Source organism: Bos indicus, chromosome 27, assembly GCF_029378745.1.
Source record: "Bos indicus isolate NIAB-ARS_2022 breed Sahiwal x Tharparkar chromosome 27, NIAB-ARS_B.indTharparkar_mat_pri_1.0, whole genome shotgun sequence".
NCBI lineage: Eukaryota > Metazoa > Chordata > Mammalia > Artiodactyla > Bovidae > Bos > Bos indicus.
This window is the reverse complement of record NC_091786.1, coordinates 37,076,663-37,103,950: the sequence shown is the minus strand read 5'-3', so window position 1 is coordinate 37,103,950 and position 27,288 is coordinate 37,076,663. Positions and strand designations below refer to the sequence as shown.

Here is a 27,288-nt window from a genome sequence, read left to right as displayed (position 1 = left end):
TCCTGCCGCAGCGAAGCCCGCCCACCCAGGGCCAGCGACCCCACCCCCTGCCTTGAAATTTAAAGGAGGCTGGAGCCCTGCAGGGAGAGCCAGCCAAGGTCTTGCAGAGCCTGGCGCTGAAGACAACGCCTCTGGAGGAGGGAAGGCTCGGGCTCGCGGTAGGTTGTACTCCGTGCCTTTCTGTCCCTGGCTCCTCTTCTCTCTCTTCAAAGTCTTTCTGAGCCACTGAAGGAACGTTGACACCGAGGGGGCTGACTCCGTCACTCAGGCCAAAAGTGGGGTTCTCTAGAATCCATGTCTGGAGGGCGGTTTCTTTTTGAACGTGCATCCCACAGGGATGGGCTGAAGCGTTTGCGGGGGGCAGCGGCGGTCAGGGCAAGAGAGAGGGCACTAGGGATGTGTCTCCTGAAGAAGAAATATCTGCTCACACAGGGGAAAGTGAAAAGGATGATCCAGACCCGCTCTGAGTAGATGGTGGGCCCCGCTCACGACTCACGGGCAAGAAATGGGAGACGGGCTGATGGGGTCAGAGCCCAGAGGATCCCGGGGGGTGTGAGCCCACGGGGAAACTGAGGCGGGGCTGGGCAGGGAACGACTTGCCCACAGAGGATTCACCAGGTGGGAAGTGCTGGGTGAGAGGAAGGGAGGAAACCGGCAGAGCGAAGCCTCGGAGGCCGGGTTTTGTCCTCTGGCGTTTTGCCCAGGATTCGAGGGGAGGGCTCTTTGAGGACTTTTCCAATTACAGAGGGAAATAGCACCGAGTCTTCTCTTCCCTAAGCTCTCTACAGGAACTGTATCGGGCTTTCTAGGCTTTCACTGTTATTATCTTTATTTTCTTAACCTGCCAGAGAGGGAGGGAGGGAGGGAGGGAAGCAAGGCACTCTCAGGTAACTGATGACACGCTCAAGCCCAAAGCCGTGTGGTGGCGGTCACTGATGTAGACACAGTGGTGGCTCCCGCAGCTGGTGGATGACAGAAAAAACATTACGCGTGTGTGTGTGTGTGTGTGTGTGTGTGTGTGTGTGTGTGTGCAGGCCCATGAAGAAATTCTGAAATACAGCCGCTAAGTGGAGTTTCCTCAGAAGGGCTTCCTAGCAAGTCTTGCCTGGGGGCAGAAGACATAGATAACGGTCAGAGGAGCTGCCGGCTAAGTGCTTCCCGTGAGAGCAAAGCCAGACCTGGCGCCAGCAGAGATGCCACAAATAACTGAAATAGGAAGAGCTCTATCCTACCCATCAACTGATTGCACCTAAAACGTTCTCAGAGACGCCAGCCTGCAATCGCCGGCTCTTGTCACGAGCAAGCGAGAGCTTGCTCTCTGCCCGAATGGTCCAGGCTCTGTGCGGACGCTCGGTTTATTTTATAAACCCGTCAGATCAGATTCTCCCAGTGAGGCTGCTCTCTGTGGCTTCTGCACTGGCCCGGGACAGTTCCTGCTTCTGGAGGAACAGAAATGGTCCCGTGATTAGTTTTCGCTCGTGGAGGCAGGACTCGGGGACCTGGGGACCTAGCGTGTTGGTGAGCAGAGCTGGTGATCAGTACATTTCAAGATTGTAAAGAGCAACCCAACCAGACTCCTGGCGGTGTGGCTTGAAGCCGTCATCGCCACGAAAGGCTTTTTGGGAGTGGGTGGCCAGGACCACAGGCCATCTGGGAAGTCACTGCCCAGGTGGGGCCTGTCTCTACTTCACCTCCAGGTGTTGTTCTTCTGGTCCTGCCTGGGGTTTTACAGCATGTGAGGGTTGGGCTAGACTGTCGTTTGAGAGGAGCACAGTTGGCTTTAAACTTCCAAAGCTTCCAGAGGGAGGGCAGGCTATCTTGGATCAGAGGCCAAGGGGACAACATGGCTCACGGAATGAATAGTAGGCTTGCTGTGTGTGCTAAGTCACCTCAGTCGTGTCTGGCTCTTTGGGACCCCATGGACTGTAGCCTGCCAGGCTCCTCTGTACATGGGAGTCTCCAGGCAAGAATACTGAAATGGATTGCCACGCCCTCCTCCAGGGGATCTTCCCCACCCAGGGATCAAACCAGCATCTCTTATGTCTCCTGCATTGGCAGGTAGGTTCTTTACCGCTAGAGCCACCTGGGAAGCCCAGTAGTAGGCTTAGTTCCAGTCAAAACTCAAAATCCATGTGCCTCTCTGAATACTGAATATCTGGGAGACGGAGGAGGGAACATTTGTGTCTTGAGTTGAAGTGTTCAGTTTCAATGACTCCTGGGCATATGCAGTCTCAGAGTAAAATCCGTATTTCCTATGAGTGATTTTCTGCCTTGTTCTGATAAGATAGCCAGAGTGGACAACGAATGATCAGAATACTCTGTTCGTTCCTTCTTTGGCCTGTTCTCTTTGCACAGAGAAAAACTGTGTCCCTAGTTTGAGGCGGTAAAGCTCATCCTAGCCAACCAGCTCCCAAAACCAAGGGCTGGGTCTCCAGTGCAGCCAGATTAAAAGGTGAGGAGGATTCAGACTCACAGAAAGTTCGAGCTAGAAAGAATCTTCTAACCATCTGCCCTAGTCCAACCCCCAAGTCCAGGCACAGGGTCTCCTGCTATTGGCCTAAGTGTCTACTTACATATTAAGGAGAGCACATTTTCTTAGTCATACTTCGTGCATTTTATATTCCACTTTCCCGCCTGCGAAAAAGACTTCTATAGAAGGGCATAGAGGGATAGATAAACAAACCTCTTGATTGCCTGAAAGTTTGAGACTTAGGACAAAGTGGAAAGGAGCCAGGTGCTGGGCCCACAGCAGGCACTTTATAAACACTTTTGAAGGTACAACCCAGGCAAGTTCTGGTTTTGATCATGATTCTCCAGAAAGTGATAGCGGCAGTTCTTCCTGGGGAACAGGTACAACTGGGGGGTCTTTAGCAGCTGCCCACACCATCCATGCCAACAGCCGTGATCTGGAGGGTGAGTCTGGGCCACAAGTCCAGCTGAGTTGCACAGGATAGCTACGCGGTGCTCCACAGTGGCTTGGAGAGGTTTGTTTGGGACTTGACCTCTAAGACCTGATTGTGCTTGGAGACGCTGAAAGCCTACTTCAGTATCAGGCTAAACCCAGATACTGGGAAGCCTTGGCACTGAGATCCTTTTCTGCTTATTGAAAGTAAAAGTGAAGTCGCTCAGCTGTGTCCGACTCTTTTCAACCCCGTGGACTGTAGCCTGCTAGGGTCCTCCATCCATGGGATTTTCCAGGCAAGAATATTGGAGTAGGGTGCCATTTCCTTCTCCAGGGGATCTTCTGGACCCAGGGATCAAACCCGGGTCTCCCTCATTGTAGGCAGACGCTTTACTGTCTGAGCCACCAGGGAAGTCTTATTCTGCTTATTACATGGCCGTAAACATTCCTTTAACTTCAGTTCAGTTCAGTTCAGTCGCTCAGTTGTGTCCGACTCTTTGCGACCCCATGAACCGCAGCACGCCAGGCCTCCCTGTCCATCACCAACTCCCGGAGTCCACCCAAACCCATGTCCATTGAGTTGGTGATGCCATCCAATCATCTCATCCTCTGTCGTCCCCTTCTCCTCCTGCACTCAATCTTTCCCAGCATCAGGGTCTTTTCAAATGAGTCAGCTCTTCGCATCAGGTGGCCAAAGTATTGGAGTTTCAGCTAGACATTAGGGAATCCAAGGTGACCTTCTCCTCCGAGGCGCCTACATCCTTAGAACTCTTGGGCTTTTCAAGCCACACTTCCTCCTAGGGACGGCCTCCTAGGGGCGCCCTCCTCAAAGGGAGAGCCTGGGGTGTGTGACTCACACTCCTTTGCACAAGGAAAGGTGTTTGTGCTGAAAGTTTAGGGACTCTGGCTGCTAGCTGCTGTGGGACCCTAAACAATGGTCCCATTTTAGGGCTTTGTCAGTGACACCCCTCCAGAGCTTGGCTCGCTCCCCCTTTGGCTTGATAAACAGACTGCATAGCATCCATTCCAGAAAGCTGACCAACCCGCACCTCATCAGGAGTGAGCTCCATCTCCTCCTTCACATCCCGGTAGGACCCCTTCTTCCTCTGCCCGGTCACCTCCACCTCCTACCCCACCTCCGCACAGCACAGTGCTGGTGGCACCGAGCCAGGGTTGGCTAGCTATTTGTCTGTCCCCTCCCGAGGCTATGAGGTTTTTATAATTTTATTTATTTATTTTATTTTTGGTTGCGCTGGGTCTTGGTTGCCTCGCTCGGGCTTTCTCTAGTTGCGATGAGCAAGGGCTCCTCCTTGTCGCAGGGCATGGGCTTCTCACTGTGGTAGCTTCTCTCATTGTGGAGCATGGGCTCCAGGGCACGCAGGCATCAGCAGTTGCAGCTTATGGGCTCCAGAGCAAGGGCTTAGTAGTCGTGACTCAGGGCCTTAGTTGCTCCAGGGCATGTGGGATCTTAGTTTCTGGACCAGGGATCAAACTTCACATCCCCTGCGTCGGCAGTGGATTCTTATCCACTGGGCCGCCAGGGAAGTCCTAGGCTCTGAGGTGTTGAGGATGGAGCTTCTGTGTCTTTATACCGCAGATTCACGCCTGGGGCATGGTTGGCGCTCTTGCTTGGTGGTGCTACAGAATAAGTCACCGCCTATGAATTCAGGAAGGAGCAGACCAGAGAGCCGGGGCTTCCGGTTGAGGCGGATGGGATGAGAGATCTGATGGATACCAGGAGGATTGCCCCCAAGCCCTCTGGTTAGAGATGTTTGCAGGGGCAGTTCCTTGAAGGTGTGGGGAGAGGGCTTGGTAGGAAGCGAAACCCAGCAACCGACTAGGAATACTCTGAAACAGAAAGCCCGCCAGCCTCTGGCCTTTGCTGGCTATTCACAGGTCGTCCTGTTGACAGGAAAGAGGAACTCACTTTATTTGGCAGTAAGAGCCTAGGCCTGCCACATAAGCTGGGGGAAAGAGGGGCTTTGGCTTTGTTTTGTTTTCTGAGAAGCCCTGGTTTCCTCCTTTTCTTGCCTCATGTCCCTGGTTCTCAAACACACGTGTGGTCTGCATCAGATGGCCCTTATCAGCATCGAGGGCCTGACCTTCAAGCTGCCTTGGCCGTGAAGTCCAGCTTCCTCTGAGAGTCCTTAATAGCCCTGGAGTGGGTGGCATAAATAGGCCTGGGAAAGGCAAACAAAACAACACAAAAAGATTGAAAATAGGATAAAAGACACTACCCCGTGATCCGGGAAGTACAGGCTCCTGTTAATACTGATCTGTGCGTAAAGAAGAAGGGCAGGAAACTTGATTTCAGTCATCAGGAATCTGGGTACAGGTCATCACAAGATGTTCAGATGATCTAGGAGGCGGGATTTGGTATTAACACTTGAACTCGATGATAACCCCATAGAACTTGGCTTCCTTTCTAGTCCCTGTTCCAGGGAGAGGCTGTAAACTTTGGCCTTCCTTCTAAGGGCACTCCTAGCAGTAAGTACAGTTAACTGTGCTGTGTACCAGCTGTACAAAGGGGCTTTACCTGCTTCTGTCCTAATTGCTAGCACTATCCAGCTGGTGGAAAGGACTGGACCACTAGAAAACCGGGAACACACACAGCCGGTAAGAGGAGGTTGGAGGGACTACGCTCCTTGCATTCAGATTGCCACCCTTCTCCATCAACAACTCTGAGCACATTCAGAACACGACAGTCCAGCATCAGGACCCAGTAAGAGTCATGGAAAGAGCGACGAGGGGGTTGTCCTATAGAGCTGGTTGCCCTGAGTCCCGACGCCTCCCTTTAGATGTGTTGCGTGAGAGCAGGTTCATTGCATTTTTTTTGAAGTTCGATTCTCTCATCCATTAAACAAGAGATAATATTGACTTAAATGATTTAGTGGATGCCTGACCCGCGTCAGCACTCTAGGACCCGATGAGTAAATGGCGTTCATCCAGACGCATTTCTCAAAACTGTGCTATCACGTCTCTGTCACGTGAGTCTCATAAAAGGCGGACAGATTCCGCGTAGGGTGATACGATGAACGTCTCCGATCGTCTTTTCCTGATTCAAGTGTGTTGAAATCTGGAAGGGAGACTGCAGAATTACCGGGTGATGGCGTATTTCATTACTGGTGGTGATGTTTGCTTTAGGGCGTGGAGGGAACACCAGAAACTGCCTCACTGCAGAACAAACTCTCTCTTAGATTAACGTGCAATTGCAGGTTTGCTGAGATTCACTCAGAGATCATATCTCCTTGCCCTGACTCACAGGGTTAGCTTTGCCAGCTGCACTTTGCATTTTCGTCACAAGGATCTAAGATTCTCTTGCTTTTACTGGAGGAGGAGGCAGGATGGGCTTCTTTTTTCCCAGATCCACAACTGCACTCCCTGAGTCCATCCAGATAAGCAGGGTTACCTGGCAGAGGGTGGAGAAGTTTGGTGACGACAATGCTCAGGATAGATTGTTTTGAGTAGGTCAATGTCGTATAAAACTTAGACACAGGTCATGTGCCTATGGGGGCTTCCCAGCTGGCGCTAGTGGTAAAGAATCCACCTGCCAAGGCAAGAAACATGAAACACGGGTTAGATCCCTGAGTCGTGAAGATCCCCTGGAGGAGAGCATGGCAACCCACTCCAGTAATCTTGCCTGGAGAAATCCGTGGACAGAGGAGCCTGGTGGGCTACAGTCCGTGGGGTCGCAGAGTCAGACACGACTGAAATGGCTTAGCACATATGTAGACATATATCTATATTTTAAAGATGCTTTGCAGACAATTCCATCCTGAGTAATGAAGTGGAGATGTGGGAGTGGGTGGGAGGTGCCAGGAGAGGGTTTTATTCTATTTACCTCATTGGAACTGATCCAATTAGATAAGAAAGACTCCTCTCTTGTCCCTTAGGTATAAAGAATTCTGTTCAGAAAGAGAGAAAATAAGCTTTAGCACACAGGAAATTACCTTTAAAATTGTTTTTTAATTGGTGTATAGTGGATTTACAATGTTATGTTTGTCATAGTTATAACTATAACTGTAGCTATAGTGGTTCAGTTATACATACCTTCATTCTTTTTCAGATTCTTTTCACATATAGGTTATTACAGAATATTGAGTAGAGTTCCCTATGCTGTACCGTAGCTTCCTTATTAGTTATCTATTTTATATATAGTAGTGACTATATGCTAATCCCAAGCTCCCAATTTACACGCCCCCCCACCTCCCATGTCCCTTTTGGTAAAGAAGTTGGCTTTCAAAATCTGTGAGTGCATTTCTATATTATAAATAAGTTCATTTATATAATTTAAAAAATTAGATTCCACATATGAGTGATATCATATGATACCAGTCTTTGACTTCACTTAGTATTACAATCTCTGGGGAAGAGCTAAGAATTGCTTCTGTGATGGCAGTTTTGGAAAATGGTTTCTATTCTGAGAGCATAAACTCTTAAAAAAAGTGTTAGTCTCTCAGTCGTGTCTGACTCTTTGGGAGAAGGAAAGAGCTACAGCCCACCAGGCTCCTCTGTCCATGGGATTCTCCAGGCAAGAATACTGGAGTGGGTTGCCATTTCCTTCTCCAGGGGATCTTCCCAACTCAGGGATCGAACCTGGGTCTCCCACATTGCAGGTAGATTCTTTACCATCTGAGCCACCAGGGAAGCCCTATAAAAAGGAGGACCCATGTAGGAGGAAGATGGGAATATAGCCGTTGCCCATAGAGCTAACGGCTCCGGCCCCGGGCTCTGACACTGGTACAGACACAGGTGCGCTTTTCTGTGGGAGTTCAGCCCCAATTTCCAAAGCCTGCCTCCTCCTCCCATCTCACCACATCTCTTGTCCTGACTCAGTGACGGGCCTTTGCTGTTTCAGGGAGTTCTGACCATCTCTTTTCTAATCTGTTGGCATCCGTCCGGGGCAGAGTGGTTGGGTGGGGGGAGGGAGGGCTGTGTTTGTCTTAAAGCTGTGAGTCATTTTGGAGTATTAGTGTTCTTGGAGACTGATTTTCTCTTACTCAGATTTCCAGAGAGAGAGGCTTTACGAAGTAATAACAAACCAAGGCTCCTCTTTGCCAAAGATTAAGTGAGCCAGGCTTGCACGCTTGCAAAAATTCAATAGCCGTATCAACTGAACTTTATCTTTCCCTTGTAATTTCCATGGTCCTCCAGCTGGCTCAGTGTTTCTGCTTTGTTTTTGCTGCCAAGAGAAGCAGCTTTAACATCCCAGGAAATGTACCGTTTGTACCTAGAAGCATAGAACTTGATTGGTTGGTCCCAGATCTTTACCGTAGGTCACGTTATGGGATGTGGTTGAGTGTTTACATGAAAGCTCTCATCCCCACAGGTAAGTGTTTCACAGATCACACAGCACTTGCATACTCAGAACAGCAGAAATCGCAAGACGTCAGCCCTGGAGGAAGCCTTGAGAGTCTAGCCCACTTGATTTTGCATCCCTGGGAGCAGAGTTGATGTTTCAAAACAAAGATGCTTTTTGGAAGGGCAACATATTAATTTTTTTTTTTTTTTGGCCATGGCAAACAGCGTGTGAATCTTAGTTCCTCCACCAGGGATCGAACCCATGCCCCCTGCAGGGGAAGCCCAGAATCCTAACCATTGGACCCCCAGGGAAGTGCCAGCACATTCCTTTTGATACAGTCAAACCATATGTGAAGGAGAGTGTCTATGCTTTTCCCGAGAGCAGGCCTTTCGGGAGCAGGTGGTGGGAACAGGTCATGCGCCGGGCAGTGGGAGACCCTGCAGACAGCCCTCCACTGCACCCCCCAGGCCCTTCCCCCGGCTGTCCTGCTGCGGTTCCCATGGCCTCGCCCCAGCCAGACTCCAGGGCCCATCAATCAGCACTCCCCCTGCCACCACTGCAGAAAGGAGTCCTGCGCTTCTGGCTGGCGAGATCGGTTTCCCAGCCACAAAGGCACCTTTGGCTCCTGGAGACCAGCCCTCCTCCCTGGTGACCAGACCATTGTTCTCCTCCAGAACAGTCATCACTCACGGCTGTTCAGAGGCCAGAGAACAGAGTCACTTTGTCTCTGTAGCCAAGAAGGGCCCTGCATGGCTTCTGTACAGATGGGGAGGTGGCAGCAGAGGAGGGGGCACCCTGGAGGCAGAGATTGCAGGCTGGTCCTCCACAAGGATGCCCGTGGGCACAGCCTGCGAATCCAGGCCACACTTTGCTTCCCACATGTCCTGATGTTTCTAACCTGCAGAGATTCTTTGTCAACTTGCCGAGCTCTGTGTCTCCAGAGGTCTGTCTGCGGAGCCATTTGCAAATCTGCAAAAATTGACTTTATGTGCCAAGGTGGGCCTGCCAGGGCTGGGGCCTTGGGACCTTGGGGACCAGCGGTCTTAGAATCATTCCATACATGCCCAACCCCGACAGTGATGCTGCTGGTGACTCAGGGATTCTAGTCCCACAAAAGCCAGCCATCCCCGTCCTTGTGGTTTTCTTTTTCTTGTCTTTCCTCCCTCCCTCCTTTCCTTCCTTGCTCTTTTGTTTTTTGGATGTGGGCCATTTTTAAGGTCTTTACTGAATTGGTCACAATATGTTTTGGCTTTTTGGCTACGAGGCATGTGGGAATCTTAGTTCCCCGACCAGGGATCGAACTCACACTTCTGGCATTGGAAGGCAAAATTTTAACCACTGGACCCCCAGGGAAGCCCTTTCTTTGCTCTTTTAGTTCTTTGATTCTGGGAAACTATTAAATACAGTAGAAGAAAAGGAACACACCAAAAAGATGACAAGTTTTGGATTTACAAAATGAGCCTGCAAGAGGTTTCTTGTGCTTTATTTCTCAAATCTTCCCTCCTTCCAGTCTCACATGGGCACAGGGCGCCTCTCCCTTTGGTGGGAACTTGTGGTCTAGGGTTGAGGTCCACAACTCCCCAGGGTCCTGAGTGCTTCCTGAATTTCTGGGGTCACTCGCTCTTTGTCCAGACGCTGCCCCCAGACCTCTGCACCTCCCTCCCCACAAAGGCAACACCAGGACTTGCTTTGCCTCCTTGTCTCGCTCCCTTGTCTCGGGAAGGCGCTGACTGTAGGCAGGATGACTCATCTCTTTGTCATCCTCTCGCCCTACTCGGCCCGTCCAGCTGTTCCCATCGCTTCTGTGCAGCAAGGATGGAATGTCACATGGTCTGTGTGAGGCTCTTTGGCACTGGGTCAGCTCCAGGCCTCGCAAGGCCAGAGAAGCAGAGGAAGATAAGGACTGACAGAAGACAGACAGGCTCCGACTGTCCCAGAGCAGAAGACAAAAATACGCCCCTTCTGCTGAGTCTTCAGTTGCAAAAGGGTCTGAGGCGCTGCAGCTGTTGGGTCCTTTACCCTCAGGCCTAAGTGCATCCCTCCCCCTATCAGCCCACTCCCTGCCCAGGGGGCCCCTCCCCCCATCTGTCCAATGAATGCAAAGGTCTTAATGCTCCACTTGTCACTTTGCAATTTTCCAGCATCTAGACTTCTGCTTCATGTAGGGCCCATTCACGTGCCCCTTGAATGTGCTCCATTCAAGAAGGACCTTGAATTCTTGAAATGACAGTCACTTGATGACGGGCATCCAGAGAAAAGACAAGCCCCCCATCTAGGGGGAACGAACTTGCTGGAAGCCCTGGCTTATTGTCAGACAAGAGGAAGAGGAGCCAGGTTCCCCAGTCACAGGCTGGTTCATTGCTTCATTCAGAATTTCTGCCAAGAGCCCTGGGCAGGCAGACCTCTCCCCATCCCAAGGCTTAGCTGAGATAATAAAGCTGGGACACCTACAATGTGAAACATGATTAACAGCAGGAAGAGAGAGGGGGAATGTGTTTATGAAGAGCTATTTTTAAAGATTCAAAGTACTGGGATAACTGGGGAAATTTTGAGAAAGGGGAAACTGGAGGAATGCTGAGCACCAAAGTCAGGGGTGATGGCCTGTGATCTGAAGACTCCCCACTCCGGGTCCTGTTCGGATGCCCTCAACCCCTAGGTCTTCCTTCTGAAGCTGCCTGAGACCAGCACATGCCAGCAGGCTTCCTGCTCTGGGTGAGAAAAGGTCCCACCCCACTCCCCAGCCCCTGAGAACACCCTGCCCTGCCCGGGAAGGGCCTCCCCCGGGGACAGGCCAAACTGGAACAAAGACCCAGATCCTGGCTTCTTTCTATTTCTTGCGTAGAGAGGGAGGGGCGCGCTGGTTGGCAAGACGCCCTCTGAGCCCGAGGAATCTTCCCGGACAGTTCCGTCCCCCTCCTCCTCCCACAGCTCTGTGCGCGCTTTGCCTGTCACCAGTAGCCCCAGGAGGTCACTGGGGCACAGATCGGCTCCCACCAGCCTCCTGCTCCGTGTTTTCTCATCCTTGCTCTGAAGGGGGCTTGTGGCCATGTGAGAGGACAGCATCTCTAACAGAAAGGAGCCCGAGCCAGCGCCGGGGTCCAAGTCCTGGGTGCTCCGAACCAAGCGGGCCTTTCGGATGCTTGGGATGAAGGGAGTGGGAGGGGTGGGAGCAGAGTTGTTGTGACTGAGGGGAAATGAGTCAAGGGAAGAAGAAGAGCCCTGGTTTAATCCTTGCCGACGAGGGAGCGAGTGAGGCTGCCAGACCACAAAATAACACCCCAACCGACTAACCCACTGTGAGCAGCTGAGGGCCGGAGCCCTAGCTAGGACCAGGCAGATGGAACCAGGGACGTGGGGCCAGGAAGATTTGACTTTGAACACCCAAACCAGATGCCGCCCCTCCTCTCTGCAAAACTGCACTTCATAGGGCCTAAAGGAGGCCGGCTTCCCGATGGAGCAGGGAGGCAGTGGTGGAGGAGACTTCCCTTTGTTGGACAAGGAGATGTGGAAGTCCTCCGGGACTGGGCTCAGGCCATCTGAGGAGAGCTGGCTCTGAGATATGCCAACCCCAGATCTACTATGATTTCCTCTAAAAAAGTCAGAGAGCGGACGTTGCTGTGGGTCCATCTAGTCAACCACAGGGCAGGAGCTCACTTCAAGGGAAACTGGGTTGCAGCCAGTGCCAGAGGTGGTGTCAGCCTTCAGCCCACAGACATGTCTGAACAAAGCCATCTTCCGGCAACCCGTGTCCATCGCTAGATGCATGGATAAGCAAGATGCGGTCCATTTACTCAGTGGGATATTATCCAGCCTTAAAAATGAAGGAAAGTCTAACCCATGTTATAGCTCGGACGGACCTGAGATCATCACGCCCAGTGAAATGTCAGACGCAAAAGGACAGATATAGTAGACGTCCGTTTACATGAGGCACCTGGAGTAGTCGGATTCATGGAAAGAGTAGGCAGGATGGTGGTTTCCAGGGGAGCAGGGATTTGGGGTTTTCAGGGTACAGAGCTTCAGTCTGGGAAGACGAATGTTTGGAGTTGGATGGTGGTCATGGTTGCACAAGAATGTGAGTGAACTTAATGCCGCTGAACTTCCACTCAGAAGTGGTTAAAACGGAAAATATTTGTGTTCTGTGTATTTAACCACAAATATATATATATGAGAACAAAAACACCATCTCCCAGACGCTGGCCGCGGCCTCTCCTGCCCTGGGAGCCAACGCGGGGAGGACCGACTGGCTTCTGAGCTCTGCTGCCCGCGGGGACCTCTCACGTCTCACGCTTATTTCCCCCTCTTCTTCCAGAATTTGCGGGACGCTCAGAGGAAATGATGAGCGCAATGAAGACAGAGTTCCTGTGCGTGCTGCTGCTCTGTGGAGCTGTCTTCACGTCGCCCAGCCAGGTAGGTGTGCATTCGTGTCTGTGCTGGAACACACTGGGACACACTCCCCTCGGTGGACAAGGCTTGAGATCCAGGCTTCAGGCGGGAACCTGCGCATCATTCTGGCTCGAGTAAGCTCCGCCGCTCGGTGGTTTCTTTGGAGCTGTTTTCAAAGGATTTGCTTGAATGAACCCACGAAGTATTTTTTTTTTTTTACAAGTTTTTTTTGGCCGTGCTGGGTCTTTGCTGCTGCACCGGGGCTTTCTCTAGTTTTGGAGAGCAGAGGCTACTCTGTTGCGGTGCATGGGCTTCTCAAGGCGATGGCATCTCTTGTTGCGGAGCATGGGCTCTAGGCGCACCGGCTTCAGCAGGTGCAACACAGACGCTCGTAAGTTGTGGGTCTCGGGCCCTAGAGCGTGCAGCCTTCAGTACCTGTAGCTCCCGGGCTCTAGAGCACAGGCTCAGTAGTGGTGGTGGATGTGCTTGGTTGCTCCGTGGCACGGGGGATCTTCCCAGACCAGGGATCGAACCTGCCTTGGCAGGTGGATTCTTATCCACTGAGCCACCTGGGAAGTCAGAATCTGTGAAGTTTTTATAAAACTGCAGGCGCTGTGAGCAAGCTGCCCGTGTATTGCTTACCATCTAGTTAGGACGTGCTCTCCAAAGATTCCCAGCAGCTAAGAGCATCATTCAGGCCAAGCCCATGATTCAGGCCAAGTGAGCGATGCCCACACAGCAGGATTTTAGAGACGGGGACACAGAGGAGATGGCGTGACGGCACACATCCCCACTAACCCACGGGTGGCTATTTTCATGTACAATTAATTAAAATGAAATGAAACTTAAACTCACTTCAGTTACATGACATAGGAGTGCTCAGTCATCACGTGTGACCAGCGGCTGCCGTATTGCACGGCACGGGTATTAAACCTTTCACCACTGAGAAAGTCCTTCTGGACAGGACTAGGCTAGAAAGGGAAGAAGGATCAGAGGGAAGACAGGTGTGCACAGTGCACCTGGACCAGGTACTTGAGAGGAGTGCTCTGGACAGGTGGGTTGGTGGCGGTCTTCTGGTTTGACCATCTTGATTCTTCAGACACCTGCATGCGCTAACCCTTCCTCCGCCCCTGGTTTCTTTGCAGGAAACCTACAGACGACTCAGGAGAGGCGCCAGATCGTACAAAGGTGAGATGTCGCTGGGGTGGAGGGTGGTCCACAGACGCAGGGTCAGGGTCAGGGTGCCTGAGGCTCCAGCGGGGATTTTCTTCCACGTGACCTGCTTACTCAAGCTCCATGAAAGTCAGAGTCTGGAGAGATGCCTGTGTCCTCTCTTATCACTCACACAGGAACAGGTATGCTGGCAAGGTGCCAGGATGTCAGGGAGTCACACACTGCTGGGAGCCCAGTGGCCCAAAGACCAGTTACACAGTTGAGAATGGAGCCCAGAGAGCCTGAGTGACTTGCCCAGGGTCACACAGCCCCCAGGCCGCAGGGTCCTCCAGGGTCTTTCCCTGGGCTGTGATCCCCTTCCCCCCCAGAATCCATGCAGCATCTCTGTTAACTAACTTCTCTGTGCCTTCGTTGCTTTGGTTGGTAATTCAGAGATGACCAACCTGGGTTTCTTTATTTCACGGCAGTGCTGTGGGAAGATCTTCTCTGTAAGGCCATGTCTAGAGTTGAGACTAAAACTGCATGCACCATTCCCACTAGGATCCCAAGAATAAAAGATGCTTAGGCCCGAGTGTCTTGAACCTGATATGAAGAACTGCAGGTCCCAAATTACCCCTCCTCCCTCAGGACCTACTTCCCTTGGGTCTGGAAGGCTCTGCAACACCCGCTTAAGGTGGAAGCTTCCCCAGAGTGAGTCACGGCTTAACTCTCACTGCCTTTGGCATCAGACAGCTCGGCCTTTCCTGCCCTCCTATCTTGGCGCCAATGGGCCCGCTGAAAGAACGGCAGTGCCACTGACCATGAGCCCATGTCACTTCTTCAATCCACTAAAAGTTATAGACTTTTTGAGCTGGCATTCTGATTTGCAAACAGAGAGAGAAAAAGGGAACACCTATTAATGGGACTCTTTCAACTATTTTCATTATATCAGAAATACTAACGGAAGTAGCACATTTTCTGCATAGATTAAAATATCACTTTTCTTTGATTGGGGCCAGAATTGCATCATCTCAGTGTGAAAATACTCATGTGAATCAAAAGTTCTTGTAGGCAATTGCATACATGTGCCTCTTTTTTGATGAATTAAAATGAAAAATTAGAGTATTACTTAATAAATGTGTCTTGATGAATAAATTCTTTCAAAATAAGGTCCCATCAGAGGAAAAACAATTAAAGAGCTCTTTCTTAATTGTTTTTCACAAGTGGGTTTCATGTTTCAGTGAAACTAACATAAGGAGACAGTAGAAATACGTCATTATATTTTATTACTTATTTCAAGAAAATAACTGATTTTCATGGGAAATTAAATGTAAAGGTCACATAGTCATATGGAAAATAATATTGGCACATCCCCCTAATAAGCTGGATTTGAAAGTGGTTTTTTTTTAATTTTAAATGAAAGGGGTCTTTGGTGACAAAATATGGGATATTTGTTGTCTTCTGCTGAGAGCAAGGAAGGAATAAAGGATGGATTTTCCTGAGACTGAGCAGGACGAAGAGGGGAAGCGTCAGTGTGGGGTGAGTGGGGCCCTAAAGAGGCCGGCCTGTCTGTCGTTACAGTGACCTGCAGAGATGGAAAAACGCAGATGACGTACCGCCAACACGACTCCTGGCTGCGACCCCTGCTCAGGGGCAACCAAGTGGAGCACTGCTGGTGCGACGGCGGCCGGGCCCAGTGCCACTCGGTGCCCGTCAGAAGTGCGTGTCCATGGTCCCCAGCCCGCCCAGCCCTCTAACAGGGCCTCAGTTTGCTCATCTGTAAAATGGGAGAACAGTTGTATAGACTGTGGGGTCGGCTGTGAAGAGTCAATGAGTTTGGTTTCTGTAAAGTGCTCAGAATTGCGCCTGTGGGGAGGGTGCCCTCTCTTCAACTTTGACTCATGTATTCTTGGGGTGCCTGGAGAGTAATTTGGGGTTCTCTTGCTTCTACTTGGCAGGTTGCAGTGAACCTTGGTGTTTCAATGGGGGGACATGTCGGCAGGCCCTCTATTCTTCAGACTTTGTCTGCCAGTGCCCAGAAGGGTTCATGGGGAAGCTCTGTGAAATAGGTGAGTGGTGGGCGGGTGTCTATGAGATGAGGACCTACCAGGGGAAATCCTACCTGCAAAATGATGCAGAAAGGAGAGCAAAGTGTGGTGTGATGATGGAAGGGTCAGGGTGGGGTGGGATCACCTGAGGGTGGTCAGAGCCCCGGGATTGAGTCTGGAGCCTGGCGCTGCCTCTGCAGGGATGACAGAGGTGGCACTGAGCCCCTGTGGAAACTAAATGAAAAAGGGGCTCACGTGGGATGTGTCGTGTGTCCCACTTCCCATCAGATGCTACCGCCACGTGCTATAAGGACCAGGGTGTCGCCTACAGAGGCACGTGGAGCACGGCAGAGAGCGGGGCTGAGTGCGCCAACTGGAACAGCAGCGGCCTGGCCATGAAGCCGTACAGCGGGCGCAGGCCCAACGCCATCAGGCTGGGCCTTGGGAACCACAACTACTGCAGGTGAGACAGCCTCCTCGCCCCCAGGAGGGTTTCCTCTGGTGAGAAGCTGGGGCAGTCACGCAAAGACCTGTGTCAGGGTTTCCAGAGGAGCGGAACCCACAGGAGGTACACATATACAGAAACAAAGATATACATGCTCGTGGTGGTTCAGTTGCTAAGTCGTGTCAGACTCTTGTGACCCCTTGGACTGTAGCCTACCAGGCTCCTCTGTCCATGGGATTCTCCAGGCAAGAATACTGGAGTGGGCTGCCATTTCCTCTCCAGAAAGATATATCTATATATATAGATATAGATACATATATACCTATATAAAGAGATATAAATATATTTCTATCTACATAAAGAGATTTATTTTAAGGAGTTGGCTTTCATGACCGTGGGGCTGGCACGTCTGGAATCTATAGGCAGCCCCCTCCCCAAGCTGGAAACTCAGACCCAACTTGACACTGCAGTGTGAGACAGAATTTCTCAGCTTTTGCTCTTAATATGCCTTCAGCTGACTGGATGAAGTTAGCTGACCATATACACGAACCACATGGACACGTCCCTTTCCAGCACCACTAAGGCTGGCATTTGATCGAACGACTGGGTGCAATAGCCCAGCCAAGTTAACACATAGAGCGCATCATCACAATCCACCCCTTGTCAACGTGGCAGCCATATGCATCTCTGTAAACCACGTTTAATCTCCCAATAAAGGTGATTACAAAGTCATACCTCCACCCAACACGATCCGACTCTCCTATGTACAACAAACATAAATAACCCTCTCCCCAGAAGAGAGTGAGGCGTCCTTGGCCTGAGAAACAGGGTTAACTGTTCACTTCCCCTGGCCTTCCCGGCTGATTTTTCAGAAACCCGGACCAAGACTCAAAGCCCTGGTGCTACGTCTTCAAGGCAGGGAAATACGTCTCTGAGTTCTGCAGCACTCCAGCCTGCGCTAAGGGTAAGTGCAGCCTCCCCAGGGCCCCTACGGCCTCACGGAGTCCCAGGGGGGTGGGGTGGGGAAGGGAGATCTGGAGGACAAGGCTGATGGTCCTTCTGCAAATGAAGAGACAAAGGAGAGAATTGGTCAGTCACTTTGGCATCAGAGGAAGGAAGTCAAGAGGCTTAGGTCCTCATCAGGCTTGGCCTCTAACTAGCTGTTTGACCTGGAGCCACTCTCTGCACCCCGCTGACCCTCAGTTTCCTTGTGGACAGAGAAGATGGGGCTCTACCGGTGGTTTCCAGGCCTTTCGGGAGTGTGCAAGTTCTCTCTTGTTTGATTAATTGGCCTATTTCTCAAGATCTCGCTCTGTCTCTGAAGACTTTTAATGTGAGAAAATTTCCCAGATTTAAAAAGTACTCAGCTACAAAAAGGCACCATGAGTTCACTGGTGCTTTCCAAAATAATGATGCTATTTAATCACAAGTGTAAAAATATGTTTCAAAGTTCTAAATATACATGTATAAAAATGCACATTCAGGCTAAAAGTGATGCTGATAGACTTGTGAATTTGAGAGCTCTTTAGAATAACTTTAATCCTGGAGAAGGGAAGAGCTACCCACTCCAGTATTCTTGCCTGGAGAATCCCTGTGGACAGAGGAGCCTGGTGGGCTACAGTCTATGGGGTCGCACAGAGTCGGACACGACTGAGCGACTAAGCAGAGCACAGCACAGTGTAACTCTAAAGCATTGGCATAAACTGGGACTCACTGGTACCGATGCTCTCAAAGGCCCCTCCTCACTGGGTTACTGGTGCCTGCCAGTGTCCTGTGTCAGTTTCGAATGCGGAGAAAAGAGGGTAATATAGGGGCAAATATGCAGTATCCGAAGGTTCATACTCTTGCTTCCCTCCCAAGTCCAATAAATCCTTCAAGGCCCTGGCAGACAAAATCCGAGAAAACTGGGCCAGCCCACATGTCCCCCCCACAGAAGACCCCAGGTTGACAGCAACCTGTCAAGTAGAAACAAGGAAACCCTTAACAGCCTTCCAGGCAGCTCTAATCAATCCCCACTAGCTGAACTGGGCAGCCTTTCCTGAACCTGAATATCCCTCAGAGTCTCCCTTAACACAGCCCAGTGATGGGGGGGCTGGCACCAGATGGAACCGCTGACCACCCTGAGCAAAAGCATTTGAAGGAGAGTAAAGGCCCAGGTGGGCAGGCTGGCCCCCCCGCCCCGGGAGCCCCAAGCCACAGCCCCAGGCTTCAGGCCCTGCTGCAAACCCTACTTGCTGCTTGGGCACTTCAGCGGCTGTGTTTCAGTTTGGATTTCCTGCGTTCCAGTTGCAGAAGAAGATGGGGACTGCTACACTGGAAACGGGCTGGCGTACCGCGGCACCCGCAGCCACACCAAGTCTGGGGCTTCCTGCCTCCCGTGGAATTCCGTGTTCCTAACCAGCAAGATTTACACCGCCTGGAAGAGCAACGCGCCGGCCCTGGGCCTGGGGAAGCACAACCACTGCAGGTGCGCCGCCTGGGCCCCGGGGGCGTGTCCGCGCGGAGGGCGGGGCGGGGCCGACGCGGAAACTCACACGTGAAAGGCACGTGGGTGGGAGGCAACGGCTGCTATGGTCGGACCCATATCCCAAGCTAAGAGGGGCTGCCCTCACCTGCTCCATCCTCCCGAGGGACATCTGGGAGCACATCCCAGCACAGCTGGGAGATGAGAACAAAATGCAGAAAATAGGAGTGACTTCCTAGGTGGTGGTGGGGGATCTATGGCAGAGCCCAGCCCAGGGCTCAGGGTCGTCCCCCATCCCTCCCCGCTCCCCGCCCCGCAGTGGGCTGCCTTCCCCTCTTCTCTGGCTTGTGATGCGATTGGACACCATCCCTCCTCACGCCCAGGAATCCCGATGGGGACGCCCAGCCTTGGTGCCACGTGTGGAAGGACCGCCAGCTGACCTGGGAGTACTGTGATGTGCCCCAGTGCGGTAAGGCCAGCTCCCCTTACCCAGCATTATTCTTGCCCGTGTCCTCCGCCGCTTCCCACATCTGGGAAGCTGTCTGGTTCAGGCTACGCAGCGGCCCGCTTTTCAGGAAGGCTGGACCTGGGTGGGGAGGGGGCTTGCCAGGCTGGAGCCGTGGTGGATGGCGATGCTGTTGGGCAGGTGATGGGAGGGGCAGGAGAAAGGAAGGGATGCAGCCATTTCTCATGGATGGCATCGGGCTCCAGGCTGCTCTCTGGAAATGCCTTGTTAGCAGTGATGGCAGCCGGGATGCGGGGAGGAGGGAAGCAGAGGCTCCATCACTCTGTACAGATGCTGCAGAAGCGCAGCCGTGGGTGGAAACCTGGGTTCCCAGACGAGACACTGGCCTGGGGCTTGGGGACCTCGCCCAGGCCCGCAGGTCTGAAACTGCGCTCTGTCCTCCCCTCCGCAGTCACCTGTGGCCTGAGACAGTACAAGCGGCCCCAGTTCCGCATCAAAGGAGGCCTCTTCGCGGACATCACCTCCCACCCCTGGCAGGCCGCGATCTTCGTCAAGAACAGGCGGTCCCCGGGAGAGCGGTTTCTGTGTGGGGGGATCCTGATCAGCTCCTGCTGGGTGCTGTCGGCCGCCCACTGCTTCCAGGAGAGGTAGGGATGCACACCCAGCCGGCCTACCGTCCCGCTAAGGCCTCGGACCAGGCCCAATACGGAAGAGCATCCTCACACCCGTTTTTCCATTCAGGTACCCGCCTCACCATCTCAAGGTGTTCCTGGGCAGGACGTACCGGCTGGTCCCTGGAGAGGAGGAACAGATGTTTGAAGTAGAAAAATACATCATCCACAAGGAATTTGATGATGACACTTATGACAATGACATCGGTAAGATGTCCGGCTCTCCCTGGCTCCAGTTAGACCCCCCCAGACCCACACTGCCCTCCTCCTCCTCCCAGGCCCCCGGCCCCTCCCTCCTCTCCCCGGAAATCCCCACTCTCTTCCTCAATCCCCCTCTCCCAGCGCTGCTGCACCTGAAATCAGACTCGCTGACCTGCGCCCGGGAGAGTGCCTCCGTCCGCACCATCTGCCTCCCAGACGCCAGCCTGCAGCTGCCCGACTGGACGGAGTGCGAGCTGTCCGGCTATGGGAAACACGAGTCCTGTGAGTGGGAGGAAGTCGCTGTGCCATCCTGTCTGTCTGGGGGCAGCATCGGGGGCGGGTGCTGACCAGAGAGAGGAAAGAGCGGTCCTGAGAGTGTCCAGTCCAGCCCCGGGGCAGGCTCTGCCACTATGATAGTCTGGGCAAGTTCCTGCTAAGTGAAGCCCCGCCATCCACATTCCCAGCCAATGGCCCAGTCGGTCAAGAGAGAGGTCTGAGTGGCAGGAGAGCTTTAAGGGCTGAAGATTTCAAGGAGGTTTCGATAAGACATGGAGCGAGCTTAGTTAAGGGTGCGGTTCCTAAACTCTGCCTGCCACCCAGCAGCCCTCACCCTGCGCCTGGTGAGCCCTGTGATCCAGGCGTGGATTTTTCATTTCATGTTGCTCCAAGCCTCAGTTTCCTCATTGGTAAGAATGAATAGATTGTATGAGGCTTAAATGAGATATTAGGTTAAACCAGTGGTTCTCAGCTAGGGTGCTCTTGCCTGCTAGGCAACATGTGGCAATGTCAGTTATTGTGACGACCCAGGATGGAGGTTTATACCCACATTTAGTGAGTAGAAGCCAGTGAAGCTTCCTGGTGGCTCAGATCGTAAAGAATCCACCTGCATTGCAGAACACCCTGGTTTGATCCCTGGGTCGGGAAGATCCCCCGGAGAAGGGCATGGCAACCCACTCCAGTATTCTTGCCTGGAGAATCCCATGGACAGAGGGGCTTGGTGGCTATAGTCCACGGGGTTGCAAAGAGTCAGACATGACTGAGGGACTAAGCACGCGCGCACAAAAGCCAGGGATGCTGACAGACATCCGCAATACACAGTGCAGCCCCTGCAAAACCTGTTCAGTTCAGTTCAGTTCAGTCACTCAGTCGTGTCCGACTCTTTGCGACCCCATGACTCGCAGCACGCCACGCCTCCCTGCCCATCACCATCTCCCGGAGTTCACTGTTATCTGGCCCCAAATGGCACTTGTGCTGCTCTTGAGAAACCCTGGGTGAAACTCTATGAAATTGCCAGAGTTTGCCCACCCTTCTGCAGGTCAAAAGGGTAATATATTGGCAATTTCGTAGGATTCAACTTAATACACGTAAAAGATTAATCAGTATTAGCTATCATCACAAAGTTCAGCTTTCTCCTTCCAAAAGGTTTCTAAATAACTTTCCCTAAAGTCACAAGCTGTCTTCCTGTTCTCTTTCAGCTTCTCCGTTCTTTTCCGAGCGGCTGAAGGAGGCTCACGTCAGGTTGTACCCATCCAGCCGCTGCACTTCCCAACACTTGTTTAACAGGACCGTCACCAACAACATGCTGTGTGCCGGAGACACACGGAGCGGTGGGGACCACACAAACCTGCACGATGCCTGCCAGGTAAGCGCCGGCGGGTCTCTTCTCCTGAGCACCCCCCATCCAAGGGCTAAAGTGTTCCTCAGCCAACTGGTTCCTAACCAAGAAAAAAAAGTTACAGCCAGAAAGCAGTGATTCATCTGGGGCGGGGGATGGGATCTAGATGAGAGCCTCAGAGAATAAAGCAACTGGAGCCAAGATCAAAGTCACCCAAACTGAAGACATCTAAACGGCAGTAAATTTCCCCAATGTCTGCACCGGAACCCCCGCCTGGTACAGGATTTCCTGTAAGCCCAGGCAATTAAACAACTATCAAAGTGATGGATAAAGCCACACAAGTTAAGACAGCTTTGGTTTATGTGGGTGCTGGGGAATCAGGGTCTCTTGGTAGCGTGGGAGGAACGGCAGCTTCCTGGAAATAGGAGAGAGATGATCTGTGAGAAAGAAATTTTAGGAACTTGAATTCAGCCCTCTGATGAGGTTTCCCCCTGGGAAAGCACACCATTACAGGGTCTCTGGGTTGGCGTCCCCATCAGAGCTGGTACATACCTGTATTTCATGATAACTCTGAGTGTAAGACACAGACCAGTGTAAGGTAGGACCTAATGGAGCAAAGGAACCCTCAACGCGGGGCTGTTTTCACGTCCACTGTGCTGCGGGCTCTCACTGAGGCTGGGGGACGGGGGCGTGGCTGGAGGCAGTGGGGCTGCGCACTCCCACTGAGGAGTGCCCAGTTCTGATGCGGGGATCACACCCGCATCTCCTCCTCTTGCCTACGTGACAGCCTTTGGTCTCTTTTTGAAAGGTTTTCTCAGACACCTCCACCACCTAGCTCGACAGTCATAAAAGGTTGTGTGCAAAGTGAAACCGTGATCTATCAGCTAGCGTCAAGTTAAAAACAAGTCAATTCAATTAAATAAGACAATAACAGCTAATGATTGCCAAGAGTTCTACTCAATGCCCTACATTGTTCTCAGGAGCTTTTCAAGCTTTCTTCCAGTTAATTCCCATAACCTCATAAGGGAAGTACTATGATTTCTGTTTTAGATCATTATTACTTAGTATCATTCAGGTAAGAATACTGAAGTCCAGTGGCCTAGGGCCGCACAGCTAGTGGTAGCTTTACCACCCGGTGGGGATGAGGTATCGCTAGTGGTAAAGAATTTGCTTCCCAGTGCAGCAGACGCAGGAGACCTGGGCTCGATCCCTGGGTTGGGAAGTTCCCCTGGAGAAAGAAATGGTAACCCACTCCAGGATTCTTGCCTGGAAAAAGCCCATGGACAGAGGAGGCTTGCAGGCTACTGTCCATGTGATTGGAAAGAGTCGGACATGACTGAGCACTTGTCAGCAATGTCTGAGCTCAAGTCCACTTTACAACAAAACTACAACCGAATTCTGTAATGGTCCAAGATTGGGGAGGTAAAATTTCCCTCCCTGAAACTGAGCACGTTGAAGGATACATATTAGTGCCTCATATTAGTGGTATGTAGAATACATATCAGCACTACAAATATTCACCCTAACATCCCCACAAAGAGTCTGCACTTTTGCACACAGCTGACCTCTTCTCCCTTCTGCAGGGTGACTCGGGCGGCCCCCTGGTGTGTATGAAGGACAACCACATGACCTTGGTCGGCATCATCAGCTGGGGCCTGGGCTGCGGGCGGAAGGACGTCCCGGGCGTGTACACCAAGGTGACTAACTACCTGGACTGGATCCGAGACAACACTCGCCCATGACCAGGGACACCTGTTTCCCACTATGTCACAGAGACCCCGCTTCTCCCACCTCTGAAGACTCACCGCGGCAGGGCCTTCTTCACACAGCGGAAGTTGGGGGAGGGTGTAGTTTCACAGGTACTTTTCCATTTTGGAAGTTTTCAGGGCTTAAGGGCTGAACTGTACTGTCAGACGGGAAGATGGATAAACGCCAGTCCCTCGTGGAAAACCACTCCCCAGGGCGGAAGCCCGCTTCCTCCTCTATGCACACGAGCGTCTTTGGAAAGGGGACCACAAAGATGAAAGCATGTCTCAGTAGGCAAAGATAACTCGAGCCTTCGGGAAAGAAGGGTTAGACGTATTCTACTAGGAATAGAATGTCTATTTATAGTCCCAAGGAAGCCCAGCAGGAACCTCCTACCAGGGGATGGGCTGGCTGGCCAGACCACGTTCCTCGACTCCAGCCCTTAAGTCAAGTGTTGGGCTCTCCTTTTGCAGCTCTTGGAGGGAATCCTGTTGTGTATAGTGTAATTCTCTTTCTGTATATGTTTCATGATAGAACCAGGAGACACGTATCATTTTAATAACTGATAAACTAGGCTCTCGCATATTTATATCAGTTCATTTTTGTTTGTACTCTGTTGCCACTACCTGTATGATACCGTACTGGAATAATAAATTCTGATATATTTTTCACATATTTTCCCCAGAGTGGAATCTTTCTGTTACACACAGTACCTTCACAGCTTTTATTCCTTACTCGCGTCCACATTCTCGGAATCATTGGGAATATTTCCTTTCATGGGCTTCCTAGGTGGTGCTAGTGGTAAAGAACCCACCTGCCAATGCAGGAGACATGAGAGGAGAGTTTGATCTCTGGGTCGGGAAGATCCCTTGGAGTAGGAAAGAGCAATCCACTCCAGTGTTCTTGCCTCGAAAATCCCGTGGACAGAGGAGCCTGGCGGGCTACAGTCAGTAAGGTCACAAAGAGTCAGACACGACTGAAGCGACTTAAGCACGCACACACACATTCAGAAGAGGTGCTGTGCCAGGTGCTGAAAAGGTAAAAGGGAAGAAAGAACCTCTTGGTTTGACAGGGAAATGGGGATTCAGAGAAATAACAAGGCAGGGTGGAGATGAACCGCAAATGGTGGACAGAAAGTTTTGCTGAAATTCAGCTCAGGAAGGATTTAAGAATCTTAAGAACAGAGCTTCCCTGGTGGTCCAGTGGTTTAAGACCCTGTGCTCCAAATGCAGGGGGCCTGGGTTCAATCCCTGGCCAGGGAACTAGATCCCACATGCCAATGAAGATCTCATGTGCTGTACCTAAGACCAAAAAAAGAAACTTAAGGAAAAAATAGAATTGGGTAGGCTTTTCAAAAATTGAGCAAGATTTGGGCTGGTGGAGAGGAATGAGAAAGGCACTCTTTTTAAAATTTTTCTTAAAATTTTATTGAAGAATAGTTGATTTACAAAGTCGTGTTAATTTCTACTGCACAGCAAAGTGATTCGGTTATACACATATATACATTTTTTTCATATTCTTTTCCATGATGGTTTATTACAGGATACTGACTGTAGTTCCTGAGGCAAGGAGCTACCACTGCATGAAAATCTAAAGATCTGGAGGGCAAGAAAGGCAGGGGAGTGTGGGGAGGAATTGAGTTATATTTTGTCCAAAGTAAAGTTCATGAAGAAGAACGTAGGTTAGAATTAATGATGGCACTTTGAATGCTAAACTGAACTTTGGACTTAATTCTCTTGGCAGCAGGGAGCCGCAGACACTTGGGGTTAGAGCCGATGGCCCAAACGAGGCTCAGGGAAGATATTCACAGGAGGGGAGTAGGTAGGAAGACACCCTGGACAGGACTCCAAGGGAAAAGAGGAATGAGTCAAAAAGATGCTGACACAGATTGGGACTGACGTATACACACCGCTATATGCAAAATAGATAACAAATAAGAACTGCTGTATAGTGCAGGGAACTCTACTCAAAACTCTGACCTACATGGGAAAAGAATCTAAAAAAATAAGAGTGAATATACGTAAACATACTGATTCACTTTGCTGTATACCTGGAACTAATACAACGTTGTAAATCAACTATATTCCAATAAAGAAATTTTTTTTTAAAGAATTCACTCCCAGACCAGTCCACACAAGTATGTTACTTAAGCAATGCTGCTTCCCCCTTCTCTTAGACTTTCTTTCTGCTCCTGAGATGTAACGCATACCCCTGCTTGCTGCCTGACAGTTTGTTATCACTGACACCCTGGATCTAAGAATAAACCTGATGATGTAAGGCTTGCTGTTGGGTTATGTGCCGACAGTTTCCTGGCGCAAACGTGGTCGTAGTTCTCTCTCCTCTCTCTCTGGAGAGGCGGTCAGAACTGCTCAACTTAGAAGTTCTTAAAAGAATAGTTTCAACTCACAGAAGAAAGAGAATCTAAAGCCCAGAATCTTGATTCCAGCGGTGGGCGGTGGGGAGGGGGCATTTATCTGACAATGCTCTGTCCCGGGACCAGTTCAGTAAGTCACAGATTTCCTGACTTCAGCCTGTGAAAGGGGCAGGTTTTGTCTTAGGTAAATGTGCACCTTAGCCCTCTGGGGAGAAGACGGCTGGAAGACAGTGGTAAGGAAGACCCCTGTAACCGCAGCTCTGGTCGGAGTTCTGCTGGTTTCATCCCCTCCCCCGTTGCAGAAGGAGCTTTTCTCCGGACAGTTGTGTTATTGAAATGAAGTGAAGCAGTGGAGGGCTCCTTTGATGGAAATGCAAAGTTAAAAGGCCCCCACATTCCTCTGAGTGAAGCCCTGGAAACCACAGGCTTGTTTGAAGACAGGTGCTCAGCAGAGGCCACTGACAGAGCTCCAGGCAGGGCCCCCAGCCCTGCAGGACAGATGCATGTGGATGAGGCTAAAACACACTTAGAGCGCAACACGTCACTACCCGGTGTGGGTTAGGAGAGTCAGGATAAAATGTCTGGGACGTGTCGGGGGAAGGAGAGGGCGATAGGGAAATAAGTAGTACTGCTTTACTATCTCTGGCTGTTAATAAAAGACGTTAATAGAAACCCAAAGAACAAAAAAGATCCTCATAGAATCATGCAAACAGCTTTAATGGGTAAAGACCTAGAGAAACTCAAATGATGGAAACTACCATTCCCCTGGAGCTCCCATCTTAGGTCAGGTTGTCGAAAGAGGATCATAAACTTTGGTTCCACATCTAACCTCCAAAGTCAAAGACTCACAAACTTGGGGTCTTGAGGCAAAATTTAAAGAGTTTCAGTTTCCTTCAAAAAAAATTTTTTTTCTAACAATTAAAGAGAAAAAATTAATGTTGGCACTGAGTCACCACCTACTGGCCACAGAGGAAAGTACAAGTGTTATGAACCTTGCTGGTCACACTGTGAGGCTAAGGAAACAGCCAGACCCAAGGCAGGGAGATGAGTCAATGAAACAGACAGGATGGGGTAGCAATAACTTGTGGTCGGAAGGCAGAGAGAAGTCCTTTTCTTAGTGTCCCCCGGCCATGAGAGGACCCTCGTCTACACATCCCAGGAGACTCCGGGAAGTCTTCACTGCAATTAGGATAACCAGGACCCCTGCACCTGGCTTCACGTCCCAATTAATCAACCTAAGAAGCACGAGAAGCCAGGACAGGGAAAGCGCTAGAAGAGACACCAGCAGCTTCAGTGGTTTCGTCTTCTGTACCCTGGGGAACATAATTTGATTGATCTGGACCTTTGTTCTCACGACCTGCAAGATGACATACCCAAACCATATATACAGCTTCGGTCTGCTGGTTGGAAAGTGCAGATGCAGTGAGATCCCCTGAATTCCTCTTTCTTCCTGCTTCCGCTGGGCATGTGTGCAGAGCATCGCCCACGGTCCTAGTAACAAGACACTCAGGACATGAAG

The 27,288-nt window shown here is 51.1% G+C and overlaps 1 protein-coding gene, 1 long non-coding RNA gene and 1 other non-coding gene across 3 annotated transcripts; 2 read left to right on the top strand and 1 right to left on the bottom strand.

The window, feature by feature from the left end:
• PLAT (plasminogen activator, tissue type) lies at nucleotides 1–24,070 on the top strand. The gene is made up of 14 exons (XM_019953517.2): nucleotides 1–158; nucleotides 12,514–12,611; nucleotides 13,733–13,775; nucleotides 15,321–15,458; nucleotides 15,698–15,808; nucleotides 16,076–16,250; nucleotides 17,105–17,196; nucleotides 18,519–18,699; nucleotides 19,080–19,165; nucleotides 19,614–19,809; nucleotides 19,904–20,040; nucleotides 20,176–20,316; nucleotides 21,510–21,676; nucleotides 23,233–24,070. Exons 2-14 carry the CDS (start codon nucleotides 12,537–12,539, stop codon nucleotides 23,389–23,391), a joined length of 1,701 nt encoding a protein of 566 aa, XP_019809076.1. The 5' UTR covers nucleotides 1–158; nucleotides 12,514–12,536; the 3' UTR covers nucleotides 23,392–24,070.
• LOC139180134 (uncharacterized) lies at nucleotides 15,009–19,617 on the bottom strand. Its single transcript, XR_011564445.1, has 2 exons — nucleotides 19,186–19,617; nucleotides 15,009–17,291 (listed from the first exon to the last, which is right to left on the bottom strand). It is a non-coding gene; the product is annotated as an uncharacterized lncRNA (long non-coding RNA).
• Nucleotides 24,071–24,583: 513 nt separating the features above from the next.
• On the top strand, nucleotides 24,584–24,657 carry TRNAW-CCA (transfer RNA tryptophan (anticodon CCA)). Its single transcript has one exon. It is a non-coding gene; the product is annotated as a tRNA-Trp (tRNA).
• Nucleotides 24,658–27,288: the final 2,631 nt, after the last annotated feature.